General features: G+C 41.9%; 1 protein-coding gene across 19 annotated transcripts in view; it reads left to right on the top strand.

Annotated features, from left to right (window-relative positions):
- The window catches only part of DTNA (dystrobrevin alpha), a 319,437-nt gene that overhangs the window by 73,283 nt on the left and 232,622 nt on the right, over window positions 1-13,532 (top strand). For 9 of the 19 annotated variants that reach the window (XM_075062991.1, XM_075062996.1, XM_075062994.1 and 6 more), the window contains exon 1: window positions 8,027-8,229. The exons of 4 other annotated variants lie outside the window; for them this stretch is intronic. In XM_075062991.1, coding sequence (XP_074919092.1) covers window positions 8,213-8,229 — 17 coding nt within the window. In that variant the 5' untranslated portion in view covers window positions 8,027-8,212. Of the gene's footprint in view, window positions 1-7,772; window positions 7,840-8,023; window positions 8,230-13,532 lie in introns of those variants that run through there. 6 more of the 19 variants (XM_075062997.1, XM_075062995.1, XM_075062998.1 and 3 more) reach the window with 4 other exon arrangements.

The following is a 13,532-nucleotide window of genomic DNA, read 5'->3' on the forward strand; positions in this document are numbered from 1 at the left end:
GTTTGTCCTGCATCCAACTGTACCATTTGTCTCGATATTTTGTTTCGGGCGCTTTTTTTTCCTCTCATTGCTTAGGCGGCGGGAGCGCCTTTTCAATTGCTACACTCACCTGTTTGGGTCTTTGGCGGCACTTCGGCGAAGTCCTTCAGTCGCTGATGGTCTTCGGCAGCATTTCAGTGGCGGGTAGTTCTTTCTTTGGCGGCAAGGTTTATCACCCGCCACCGAATGCCACTGAAGACCATCAGTGACTGAAGGACCCCCCGCCGAAGTGCTGCCGAAGACTCAGACGGTGAGTGTAACAATTGAAAAGGCGCTTCCCCTGCGGCGGTCCCAATATTTTAGAATTCTCATCTAGTCACCCTAGTTATAGTTTTTCTCTGCTAGAATGAAGACCCCATTATCAAATACTTGTTCCTCATCTAGGTAGTTATATACTGTAATCAAGTCATCCCTTAATCTTCTCTTTGTTAAACTAAATAGGATGATCAGAGGAATGGAAAACCTACTTATGAGAAAAGACTCGGGAGCCTGGCTTGCTTAGCCTACCCAAATAAGGCTGAGGGAGATATGATTGCGTATTTCAGTTAAGTGCCAGTGTTGACACAAGAACAAATAGATAAAAACTGGCCATCAGTTTCTTTAGGCTTGAAATTAGATGAAGATTTCTAAACACAGCAGCCAGCAAACAGAGCTTGTATGTGTGGAGGCTGTTACGGGTTGTGTGCTGGAGAGAAGCTGAGCCCTGTTCAGGGGGCAGAGCGTGTCTGCTTAGGGGTCCTATAAAAGAGCCAGCCAGTCAGGCAGCAGCATAGACATCTGCAGCGGGCACTGCAGCCAGCAAACAGAGCTATAAACAGGGGAGTTTCAGAGGGAGTTTACAGGGAGGTTGCGGGGGAGACTAAAAGATCTAGGCAGAGGAACTGACAGGCTAGTGAAGGGAGTGGTGGTGGTCTGCCAGTGTTCTGATGTCTGCTGGGGGTTTGTTTTGTTTCTTAGACTAGCAGGTTTAGGTGGGAAGGCTATGACCGATACAGAGGCAGCAGTGAAAGACACAATGAGGATGACTGGATGTGGAAGCTGTGGAGCGGGTACCTGAAAAGAGTTTTGTCTGCATGAAGTGCCGCCTGATAGAGCTGATGGAAGAAAAGATCCGAGGACTGGAGATGCAGGTGGAAACTCTGGTCGAGTTTAGAAGGAGGTCGAGCAGATGATGGAGCAAAGACATGAGGAGGCTGAAGGGATAAGCTCAGACTTGCAGACGGAAGCAGGACCAAAGAATTCTGAGGAGAGACTGCTGGGTGAGGAAGTGGACGGTGGAAGCATGTGACTAAGAGAACCAGGCAAAGGAAAAGACGGGCCAGTGAAGGAGAAATAGAACTCAGGAACAGATTTGCAGAGTCGGAAAATGAAGAAGGGGCACAGCAGGTGGTCAATGAAGGAGAGAGGGCAAGGAAAAAGAGAAGAGCTGCTAGTCCTATAGGAAGAGGAGGAGTCAATGGAGACAACACCAAATATGAGCCCCAGGAGGATACGGGAAGTGTTGCGGAGGATTACAAGGGTGAATAGGAATCGAGAGGACTTGCAGCCAGTGGGAGCAGGGGATAGACCGGAGAATCACACTGTCACCAGGAAAAGGCAGGTCTACGTGATTGGGGACTCCTTACTGAGAAGAATAGACAGGCCTGTAACTACAGTTGATCCAGAGAAACAGAAGGATGTGCTGTCTGCCGGGTGCTAAGATATGGGATGTGGACCTGAGGCTGAAAAGGATCCTAACGGGACCGGGGAAGAATCCGTTGATTGTCCTTCATGAGGGAACGAATGAAACGTATCAAGGGAGACTATGCCAGACTGGGAAGACGCTTAAGGAAATCAAGGCTCAGGTGATCTTCAGTGGGATTCTGCTGGTCCCTAGAGAAGGGCAACAAAGGTGTGACAAGATTTATGCGATCAACAGATGGCTCAGGCAGTGGTGCTATAAGGAGGGCTTTGGGATGTACGGCCACTGGGAAGCATTTATGGACAGAAGACTGTTCTCTCGGGATGGACTTCACCTGAGTAAGGAGGCAAATAGACTTCTAGGATGGAGGCTCGCCCAACTGATTAAGAGAGCTTTAAACTAGGAATTTGGGGAGATGGTTGGAGATGTCCAGGTAATCTCCACGCCGGAATTTAACCTTGAGAGGGAAGAAACAAAGTAAGAGGATACAGCCGTGGACAGAAGAATTGACATAAGGAGGAAGGGTAGTGTAGATACCAGTCTAATAGGTGATGCTGGTGGTAGAATGTCTGTGCCTAACCGGGTAAAGAATGTCAATGAAGCCAAACGGAAAAATTAAGATGTCTGTACACTAATGCGAGGAGCCTAGGTAACAAAATGGAGGAACTAGAGCTACTGGTGCAGGAAGTGAAACTGGATATTATAGGAATAACAGAAACATGGTGGAATAGTAGTCATGACTGGAGTACAGGTATTGAAGGTTATGTGCTGTTTAGGAAAGACAGAAATAAGGCAAAGGTGGTGGAGTAGCATTGTATATCAATGATGAGGTTAACTGTAAAGAAATAAGAAGTGATGGAATGGATAAGACAGAGTCTGTCTGGGCAAAAATCACACTGAGAAAGAAAGCTACTAGAGCCTCCCCTGAGATAGTGCTTGGGGTGTGCCCAGACTGCTGGGATCTGATCTGGATATGGAGGGAGACCTCTTTAATGTTTTTAATGAAGTAAACACTAATGGGAATTGTGTATCATGGGAGACTAACTTTCCCAAGATAGACTGAGGACAATGGTAGTAAGAATAATGGGCTCAGATTTTTCTGGATGTGATAGCTGATGGATTCTTCACCAAGTAGTTGAAGAACCAACAAGAGGGCTGCCATTTTAGATTTGGTTTTGGTGAGTAGTGAGGACACTAAGAAGAAATGGTTGTAGGGGACAACCTTGGTTGGAGTGATCATGAGCTAATTCAGTTCAAACTAGATGGAAGGATAAAAATAGATCTGGGACTAGGTTTTTGACTTCAAAAGGGCTAACTTTAAAGAATTAAGGAAATTAGTTAGGGAAGTGGATTGGACTGAAGAACTGTTGGATCTAAATGCGGAGAGGCCTGGAATTACTTTAAGTCAAAGCTGCAGAAACTATCAGAAGCCTGCATCCCAAGAAAGGGGGAAAAACAACCATAGGCAGGAGTTGTAGACCAAGCTGGATCAGCAAGCATCTCAGAGAGGTGATTAAGAAAAGCAGAAAGCCTACAAGGAGTGGAAGATGGTGGGATTAGCAAGGAAAGCTACCTTAGTGAGGTCAGAACATGTAGGATAAAGTGAGAAAGGCTAAAAGTCATGTAGAGTTGGACCTTGCAAAGGAATTAAAACCAACAGTAAAAAGTTCTATAGCCATAAAAATAAGAAGAAAACAAAAAGAAAGAGAAGTGGACGCAAACACTGAGGATGGAATGGAGGTTAAGGATAACCTAGGCATGGCCCAGTATCTAAATAAATACTTTGCCTCAGTCTTTAATGAGGCTAATGAGGAGCTTAGGGATAATGAAAGGATGACAAAAAGGGAATGAGGATATGGAGGTAGATATTACCACATCTGAGGTAGAAAACCAAACTTGAACAGCTTAATGGGACAAAATCAGAGGGCCCAGATAATCTTCACCGAAGAATATTAAAGGAACTGGCACATGAAATTGAAAGTCCATTAGCAAGAATTTTTAATGAATTGGTAAACTCAGGGTTGTATCGTCAGCTGAGAATTGCTAACATAGTTCCTATCTTTAAGAAAGGGAAAAAAGTGATCCGAGTAACTATAGGCCGTTAGTTTGACATCTGTAGTATGTAAGGTCTTGGAGAAAGCTCTGTTTGCTGGCTGCTGTGTTTAGAAATCTTCATCTAATTTCAAGCCTAAAGAAACTGATGGCCAGTTTTTATCTATTTGTTCTTGTGTCAACACTGGCACTTAACTGAAATAACGCAATCATATCTCCCCTCAGCCTTTATTTGGGTAGGCTAAGCAAGCCAGGCTCCCGAGTCTTTTCTCATAAGGTAGGTTTTCCATTCCTCTGATCATCCTATTTAGTTTAACAAAGAGAAGATTAAGGGATGACTTGATTACAGTATATAACTACCTAGATGAGGAACAAGTATTTGATAATGGGGTCTTCATTCTAGCAGAGAAAACTATAACTAGGGTGACTAGATGAGAATTCTAAAATATTGGGACCGCCGCAGGGGAAGCGCCTTTTCAATTGTTACACTCACCCGTCTGAGTCTTCGGCAGCACTTCGGCGGAGGGTCCTTCAGTCACTGATGGTCTTCAGTGGCATTTCGGTGGCGGGTGATAAACCTTGCCGCCAAAGAAAGAACTACCCGCCACTGAAATGCTGCCGAAGACCATCAGCGACTGAAGGACTTCTGCCGAAGTGCCGCCAAAGACCCAAACAGGTGAGTGTAGCAATTGAAAAGGCGCTCCCGCAGCCTAAGCAATGAGAGGAAAAAAAAGCGCCCGAAACAAAATATCGAGACAAATGGTACAGTTGGGATGCAGGACAAACTGCTCGATATCAGGACAGTCCCGATTTTATAACTGAATCCAGTGTCTAGAAGTTGAAGCTAGACAAATCAGACTGGAAGTAAGGCAACGCATTTTTAACAGTGAGGATAATTAATAATTGGAACAATTCCAAGGGTTGTGGTGGATTCTCTGTCACTGGCAACTTTGAAATCAAGAGTGGCAGTTTTTCTATAAAATATGCTCTAGGAATTATTTTGAGGAAGTTCTCTGGTCTGTGTTATACATGAGGTCAGAATAGACGATTGCAGTGGTCCCTTCTGGCCTTGGAATCTGTGAATCTTATAAGCAATCCTCACTCAAGTCATCCCATTTAGGTTAATGGGACTACTTGTAAGAGCAAAGACTACTCTTGTGAGTAAGATTTTTGCAGGATATGGCCCATAGGGCAATTCGCATTCCTTGTTCCAATAAGCTCAAAATCTAAGATTGTTGAGACAAATAAATTCAAGATATTGGAAAACAAGAGAAGACAAGGAATGAATTTTGTGCACTTTGTAAATAACTGAACACAAAGGGACAGATTGTGTCAATTAGGCAGGGGCCTAAATTAGGGGTGGTACAACAGCCGTACTGTCCGCAGGCTCAGAAGAGGCTGTGACATGTCTATGCTTGTTTTTCCTATTAAGAGAAACTTGGTATCAGCATATATTCTAATATATATCTGTCAATTCCAGTAGCATAATGAGCATTGATGTGCTATAATGCTTTGCAGTTCTAAGCCTTGCACCCTGCTACAAGGTAAGTAAACTTTATTCACAAGTCACAATTTTGGGGAACTAAGACAAAGAGATGTTAAATGACTTCTGCAGTTCTGCAAGTCCATGGCGTGCTTTTCATTTGCTGGTGTTTTTAAAGCTCTGTGTTCACAGATGTGCAATGAACTTGTTTAAGGCAATGTTTGCTAAAGGTAGCAAAGGTTGGGGATTTGAAACAGCTTGTTTGACTCTTGAGGAGTCTTGTCAGCTAGTACAGCCTTTGATATTGTATTTTACTGCCAGTTCTTCCAGAGTAATGGAACACAAATAAACTGTAGCAGACTCTAATTTGTGAGGAGTTGCTAATTTAGTATATGTGGGACTTAAAGTGGAAATGGCTATGCAGTCCTTTGTTTTTATCAAATCTTATCTCCCCCAATTGCTTGCAGAAGAGCAGGGCAGAAGAGTAGTACAAGATTTGCACATTTTCAACAATGAGGACTGACAGCTGCGGTAATGGTTATTAGCTCACAGGAGATAGTGCAAGTGTACTGCCTTCCCTACAAATGCACGCACCCCCATTACTGAGATGACTGCTCTTTAGGTCATGTCAGGAGAAATGTCTGTTGTCAGTGGATCAAGAATCTCTATTGACTAGCAGTCTTGGATATGTGTGGCGACAAAATGGTGATGTTTATTACCAGAGTGATATTCTGTGGAACTATGGTCACTTTCCAGGATAGATTTGTAACCCACACACCTCCTGGGTGTGGTATTCTGTCCCCTCTAGTGGCACTGAGACCACTTAGAGATTAATGAGTTTGCTACAGCCTTGGATAAGGATTAAATGGCTTTTAGCTCATACAGTAGAGGCACATGCATTTAGCTGCAGAGGTCCCAGTTTCGATCCCGACCACTGAGGTCTGTCGGTGTTACAGACTCACTTGCAAAAACCTAAGCTGTTTTCTTTGTTAGCATGAATTATTGCAAATACATGGTAATTTTTGTTACTCAGACAGTTCAGTCCCTCAGCCTCAGTGTTCTGAAATATTTGGGGCCTAGTCTGTACTACTAAATAGAACCATTGCTGACAACAGTTGTTTGCAGCTGAAGTGGTGCTGAGCAGTTTGTCTACATTTGTCTACAACTGAACTTGGCCTGTGTCCAACACTGGTTCACCTGAAAACTGGGTTAGCATCTGTTGTCAGCAGCAGTTCTATTTTATAGATCAGACAAAGGCCTAAGACTCTGTAAAATACAAACCTGTGCTATGTTACCATTGTGTGCAAATTGGCTTGACTACAAACTGACACTTTCCAAGATACATCTGAAAATGTTCAGTAATTCAAATGCTTTACACAGAATCTTGTGGCTTGTTGAATTCTCAGTTAGTGTGATGTTTGAGATAAGAAACTCTTGTTTGCAACCAATATCTAACTGAATGCATATTTACAAATTAAGAACGTGTGCTTCAAACTGGTAATATTAAAAGGTTTGTATCAGCACACATGACTGCTGATTATTGCTATTATCTGCTATTATTATTGACTTTCTGGGTTGTCACCTTGCAGGCTATCATTAATCAACAGTCTGTATATTTCATATGCAGTATCAGCGCACTGGCTTCTGAACAAATATGCAATTTATGGTAGTCATTTATCCGTAGGCAGATAAAAATTTACTAAGGGGTATTTCCTAGATGTTTTGTGGTTGATATCTGGTAAGGTGATCTTCTTGTTTTTTACACACTGTCCCTCCATACAGATCTCTGTGCACAGGCCGGGCTGCTGTAAGCTTCCGAATATGATCCCTAGCCAAAGCCTGATATGACAGCTATGCGAAACAGCACAGAGAGCTCCTCCTTCCCTCCCTCTGGAACTGCCTGCATTAGTAACCATCCATAGATAATGCTGACTTGTGATCTTATTTCATATAGATATATAATCAGTGATTCCAGGATTCAAATTCAAAGGCATTGCCTTTGACTAGTATCAGACTTGACACAAGCAGTACTATCACCTACCTCTCCACTGCACATAGGCAGACATTGACAGTTTGCCATTTTAGTTTTGATGTGCTGCGACAGCATGTGTTCCAAATCCTATGTATTTTTAAAACAGATTTCAAAGGAAGACTTGGATTTTTTTAGTTTATATATACAAGCTAAGTTAGTTTCTTAACTGTGAAACACTATGTTCAGTGGATAATGTGATTAAAATTGCAATTTGACTTCTGTAAATAATGCTCCTTGTAATTTGTAAAAGAGGGCGTTGTTTTATTTAAATTGATACCATTGAAAAACCTGCGTACAGACTACAGTGTAGTAATTTTGCAGGTTTAGTGTTCTGAGAAACAGAATAGCTGCTGAGCTCTGTTGCTGCAGGATCTCAGGAATGTCACTCACAGAACATTCCTTCCCTGGGCAGCCAAGTTTGGAAGTCAGTTAATTCCTGGGTGCAAACCAGTGTGTTTGTGTGGAGGGAGACAATGAGAACAGAAGGCTTTGTTTTCTGTGTCTATCTATAACAATCCCTGAAAGCATCTCCTTTCATCCTGCAGAAGACAGGTAAAAGACAGCTGAATGATCTGTATTAGATATATAAGAGGAAGTAGAAAAATGGTGGGGGTGAGTATGGGGGTGGAGTGGCAGGGGAAGAGAGAAAGGGAGTGTACCAGAGTGCCTGTGATTGGTAAGCTTCGCAAAGGCATCTGCCAGCAGGACTTCAGTGGAATGTGAAACCAAATCATTTACAAGTTAAAGATAGATACAGAATACACAGCATGTTGAGCCAGGATTAAATTCATCCCTCTCTGCCTAGCTTCTCACAGAGTTCTGTTTTGTCAGCTTTTCTCTGTCTACGTTAAGGACTTTTTTAGTACTTCTTTAAATATAAAACAACTCTGGAGTCATTGGAATTATTAAGGTGGCATAGGAAATCATGGTGCATACTGAAGGGTAAGTAGAAAGTTGTCTTTTGGCTATAACTTCTTTACAGCAAGTTCATGGGGCTTTTCTGTCTTGGGATTCAGAACAGCTCTGCAGTATTAAGATGAGGTATGTTTTTAGGTAATGATCCTTGTTGCCATTTATGACATTTATATTTTATGTTTCAGTGAGCTGGAATTACACAACTGTACTTGTTTTGACATGGTTAATACATTTTACACTTTCATAATCTCAGCATTATAATTGTGAATGGAGTTTTCCTGTGATTTTTTCCTTACCCATAATTTTGGTTTATTCATCAGTAAGATTTGCTGTTTGTTGTTGTAAATCACCAAACTTCACCAAAGTTGAAATAAACTTATTTTTCCATGATTAGAAGGAGAGTAATCATTACTGGAGTGTTCTTCTGATTGTGAATTGTTCATCATTTCACTTATTTGCCATTTTCTAATGTGTAAATTGTGAACACAAAACAGGTTTCATTACTTATACTAGTCGTCCGTTCCACCTCCCCCCCAATGCTATTACTTGTCATTGTATAACTTTCACTGTGGACTCTTTTGTTTTCTCTGAACAAAGTCATTTTTAAGCTAATTCAAAAATATGGCAATATTTCCTTAAAAAATGTGGAAATATAGAAAGGTTTAGGATGCCATTGTTCTGTTTAACCATTTATCAAAAATAAGTAGGTACTATATCTCACAGATGTGCTGTTTTACTGAGCAGAGATACTTTGAGCTTGTGTTAAATAATTTCTTATATGTTTCTGACAAAGCTGATGTTTTTGTATGAGACAAAAAGGGCTTTTTAGTATCAGAAAGTCAGTAAAGCGTTTGTTTCCTAGTAAGAATATGTATTACAAGGATTTCATATAAAACTGTTTTTTAACAGAATTTTGGAAATGCATGTATGATTTTTCAGTGTACTGTGTGAAAATTTGACTTTTGTAAAATGTAATTCCTGGTTTAAACTTTTGAGTCAGCATACCCAAATTTATACATTTATGCAGAATTTCTTCTGCATAAATGCTGCCCATAATAGTCATAGGGAGCAAAGTGCTTTTTATAGAAGAATAAAAGTTCTGCCATTTTTGTTTATAGACTGTGTAGCTTAAGAGTTATTTAAATGCTACAAGTCAGTCTTTGCCTTGCAAAATATACTGAGCTGCACTTGACTGAAATAGAAACATATCTCTTTCATTTGAAGGAAAGACGAGGTACCTAGTAGCTGTTACCCCTTTGCTGATTGACTGATTTCATTTATATTAATCAACTTGCCAGAATTTTGTAATATCGTTGGCATCTTTTGTGTCAGCAAGTCAAATAAAAGATAATTTCTGCTTTGATTATGTAGGTTGTATTGAATTGCATGAGTTAAATCAAGAGGTGGGGGCTTGGGAGAAACTGCAGAACTCTTAAGTCAAATCTGAAAACAAATGTAAGAAGAAGTAATGACAAATATGCTACTGTGGTCCTGGGGCAGATGCTCAGCATTGAAGTCCGTGGAGCTATGACAGTTCACACCCGCTGAGGATCTGCCCCATGGCGCTTTTGTAGCTAGGTCTTATTCTACAATGGTTATTTACGTTATTTCTTAGCTGATGAAAGATAAAGAAACAGACGTAACCTTGACTAGAAAGGATAGTATTGTAAGTGAGGCAACGAACTGGGACATAGGAGATCTCTGTGCCTTTGGAAAAATCATATAATCTCTCTAAGCCCCTGTGAAAAGAAAAATAATATCTTCCTCAGACCCTTTGTCCATTTTGTCTATTTATATTGCAAAGTCTACGGGCCAGGGACTGTCTCTTATAGTACCTAGCACAATGGGGTTCTGTTCTCAGGTCGTGCCTCAAGGTACTATTGTAATACAAATATAATAAGAGATTAAGGTTGTTGGCCTCTAGATGAGTGTGTGGATTTCTGTGGTGTTTTGTTAAGTCTCAAACTTGAAAGAGGGAGGCTGACAATAAGAGCTGAGAGAAAATCAGAATTTTCATCTCTGAAGAAATTCAGATGTTTCAATATTTTGTTTTCATCTCAAATTGGGATGAAAATGTTTGATATTTCAACTTGTCATGCAACAAAATATTCCTAAACATTTTGAAAGCATGGAACATTTTGTTTTGACATCTTTGGTCAAAATCAAACATTATGGAGAGACAAGGTGGGTGAGGTAATATCTTTTATTAGACCAGCTTCTATTGGTGTGAGAGAGAAAATTTTGAGCTATACAGAACTCTTCTTCTGCAACAAACATTTTGACATTCGCAAATATTTTGTTTCAGTTTGTTGAATGTTTTATTTTGAGTCAGTTAAACATTAAACTTCATTGCTGTATTGTGGTGCTTTGCCTCACGGGAGTTGCAGTACTGAAGTATGATATCCCCATTCTTCCTTACGGGCGAGGCTCCTTGGCTGGACTAAGCATCCACAGTCAGGGGCGGCTCTAGACATTTCGCCGCCCCAAGCACTTTGTTGTGCCATGGGGGGCGCTCTGCCGGTCGCCGGTCCACCGGAGCTGTGGGACCAGTGGATCCTCCGCAGGCATGCCGCTGAAGGCTGCCTGCCTGCCGCCCTCCCGGCAACCAGCAAAGCGCCTCCCGCGGCATGCCGACCCAAGCACGCGCTTGGCGTGCTGGGGCCTGGAGCTGCCCCTGTCCACAGTCACATAACACCCATGATGCACTGTACAGCGTTGTCAGAGGGAAGTGCACGTTGCATCCTGAGAGATGTAAACTCTAAGGAATCAGGACCGGCTCTAGCCATTTCGCCGCCCCAAGCACAGCAGCACGCCGCGGGGGGCGCTTTGCCATCGTCGGTCCCGCGGCTCCGGTGGACCTCCCGCAGGCATCCCTGCAGAGGGTCCGCTGGTCCCGCGGCTCCGGTGGACCTCCCATAGGTGTGCTCCACTGGAGCCATGGGACCAGCGGACCCTCCGCAGGCACGCCTGCGGGAGGTCCACCGGAGCCGCCTGCCACCCTCCCGGCAACCGGCAGAGCGCCCCCCACAGCATGCCGCCCTAAGCACACGCTTGGCATGCTGGGGCCTGGAGCCGGCCCTGTAAGGAATCCAGCCCATATGAGAGAATGGGGACCAAACCTTCAACGTCCATGAGGCAATGTTCACAACAGAGAAATGCAGGATGGGGGTAGCAGGTTGTGTCAGTTCACATTCAACATTTTGGGTCAGTTTGACGCAATGAAATATTCCAAATTGAGTTGAACCCACTGGAAGCAAAATATTTCATTTAGAGTTTTCCAGTGAAAAATTGATAATTATTGGCAAAATTGAAAATTTCCAATGGAAAATTTTGATTGTGCAGAAATTGCATTTTTATGTTGGAAAATTGTTATGATGGAAAAATCCTGACCAGCTCTGCAGACAATATTGTAGTGGACCAGCTGGTTTATATGCACACTACGGAGCTCTGGTAGAAGGGATTAACTGTTGCTGTAACTTTGCAGTGCTGTCACCTACTGAAGATTCTCTATCTCAAGTAGTAGAGACTTGTGCTTTTGGAATGGGAAGTTCTGAATCCCCCCGCCCCCATCAGTCACAATGAACTTCTGAATGGCTATGGTGTGAGACACAGAGAGAACCATGCTATCCAAAGTGGCTATGGATTAGTTATATTTTGTACCAAAGTCTATTAATCTAGTCCTTGAGAACTACCCACTAGCTGCAGTGTAGGAATATGAAAATTCTTCTTCTCTGGGTTCCACATTTTTTCTTTTGGCTCTTGCATTCTCCCTTTCCCTCCTCTGTATGTGTTCTTTCTCTTCCTTCCTTGGCACTTTAGGTAACTCTTCCTTTCTTTCTGGCCTCAGACCTTCCAGTTACTACTTCCCTGAGTGTCTTCAACCTCTTTTTGCCTCTTCCCTCACCATCACTCTGCTTAGCTGAGCACCAAGTATAAGGTGCCTGGAGGTAACAGGAGTTTTTTAGGACTCCACTGCTTATATATAAGTTCCCAACATCTTCAGAAATTGACTTGTAGAGTGTATAAGATGGGTCTTCAAGGCCCTTGTTCTCTATCTCTGGCAACGGATCCTTGAGAATGCAGGTATTTGTTCTGGGCCACAATGCCCCTAAAATACCTGTGCAGTAACAGTTTTCCTTCAGTATTAACAAATTCTACTCCCAAAGCGGATGCCATGTTTATTTTGGCAGCATCTGACATACAGTGCCTGCTGGGGTTCACTGCATCCTGGAGAATCTCAGATTTATAAACTCAGAGGTATTTCAGTACAGTCTCAGAATATGATGTCTACATGGCCACCTTTCTAATCCCTGATTCCACATGCTTTCTCGATTCCATTCACTAGAGAAAGAGCATCATTGAAATCTCTAAATCCATCAAGTGGTTTTCAATTTCTGACTGATTATTGATCAGATTGTTTTTGTAGCAAGAGATGAGGTGCTTACTGAGCAAACTCGGAGATTTGATGCTAATTTATTTGGGGGCAGGACATGAAAGTATAATGAAGCCTCCTATTAATGGGATGCTGAATATTACAGTTGTGGTAGGTGAGAGAGATCCTAATATGCTTTGGTTTTGGGGGGAAATGTAACAGAGACAGCAACATCTGAGTCTATGAACTCAGATGTTACTGTATCTGCTTTAGTCCTAGCTTGGTGTGTCATCTCATATTGTATCTGGCAGTAACAACAGGATTTTGGGATCTTTTCAAAGAACCAAGGTCATGATGGATAAGCTGTGAAAATAGTCCCTCTGAATATTCAACTATGTATCTTAGTATCATGGATCCATGTGCTGAACTGTACCATTTCTGAGGCAGAACTGTTGAGTGGATACAGGCACTAGACAGAGTCAGTGTTTTTGTTTCTGTCTTTGATTTTAGGCAGGTCACTTAACTAATTTGTGTCTCAGTTTCCCCTTCTGTAAAGATGAGGATCATTAAGTTTGCCCAGCTTTGTAAAGTGCTGAAAAACACTACTTTTTTTTTATTATCACAATAAACCCGCTCTCCAATAATATGCTTTTCTGTACAGTTGTCAAAGTTTTGGCACTGCACTGTAATATAAAGAAAAGGCAGTGTATAGTATTGAAATTTTATACATGTAATTAGACTTTAAAACACATGCTTGAGATCTGACATAGTAACCTGTTTTTTGAAAGAGAAATAGGGTAAAATAGAGAAGAATCCATCTGGGTTAGCAGACCTACCCTTTGAGTAGCCATTAACAAATCAGAAGAATGATTTGCAGGTAAAATTAGTCAACAAGCTTATCCTGACTTGGCACATTTAAAAAATATAATATTTTTACAAGAATGAATACTTTCTACTA

The sequence above is a fragment of the Chelonoidis abingdonii genome, chromosome 2, assembly GCF_003597395.2.
Source record: "Chelonoidis abingdonii isolate Lonesome George chromosome 2, CheloAbing_2.0, whole genome shotgun sequence".
Lineage (NCBI taxonomy): Eukaryota > Metazoa > Chordata > Testudines > Testudinidae > Chelonoidis > Chelonoidis abingdonii.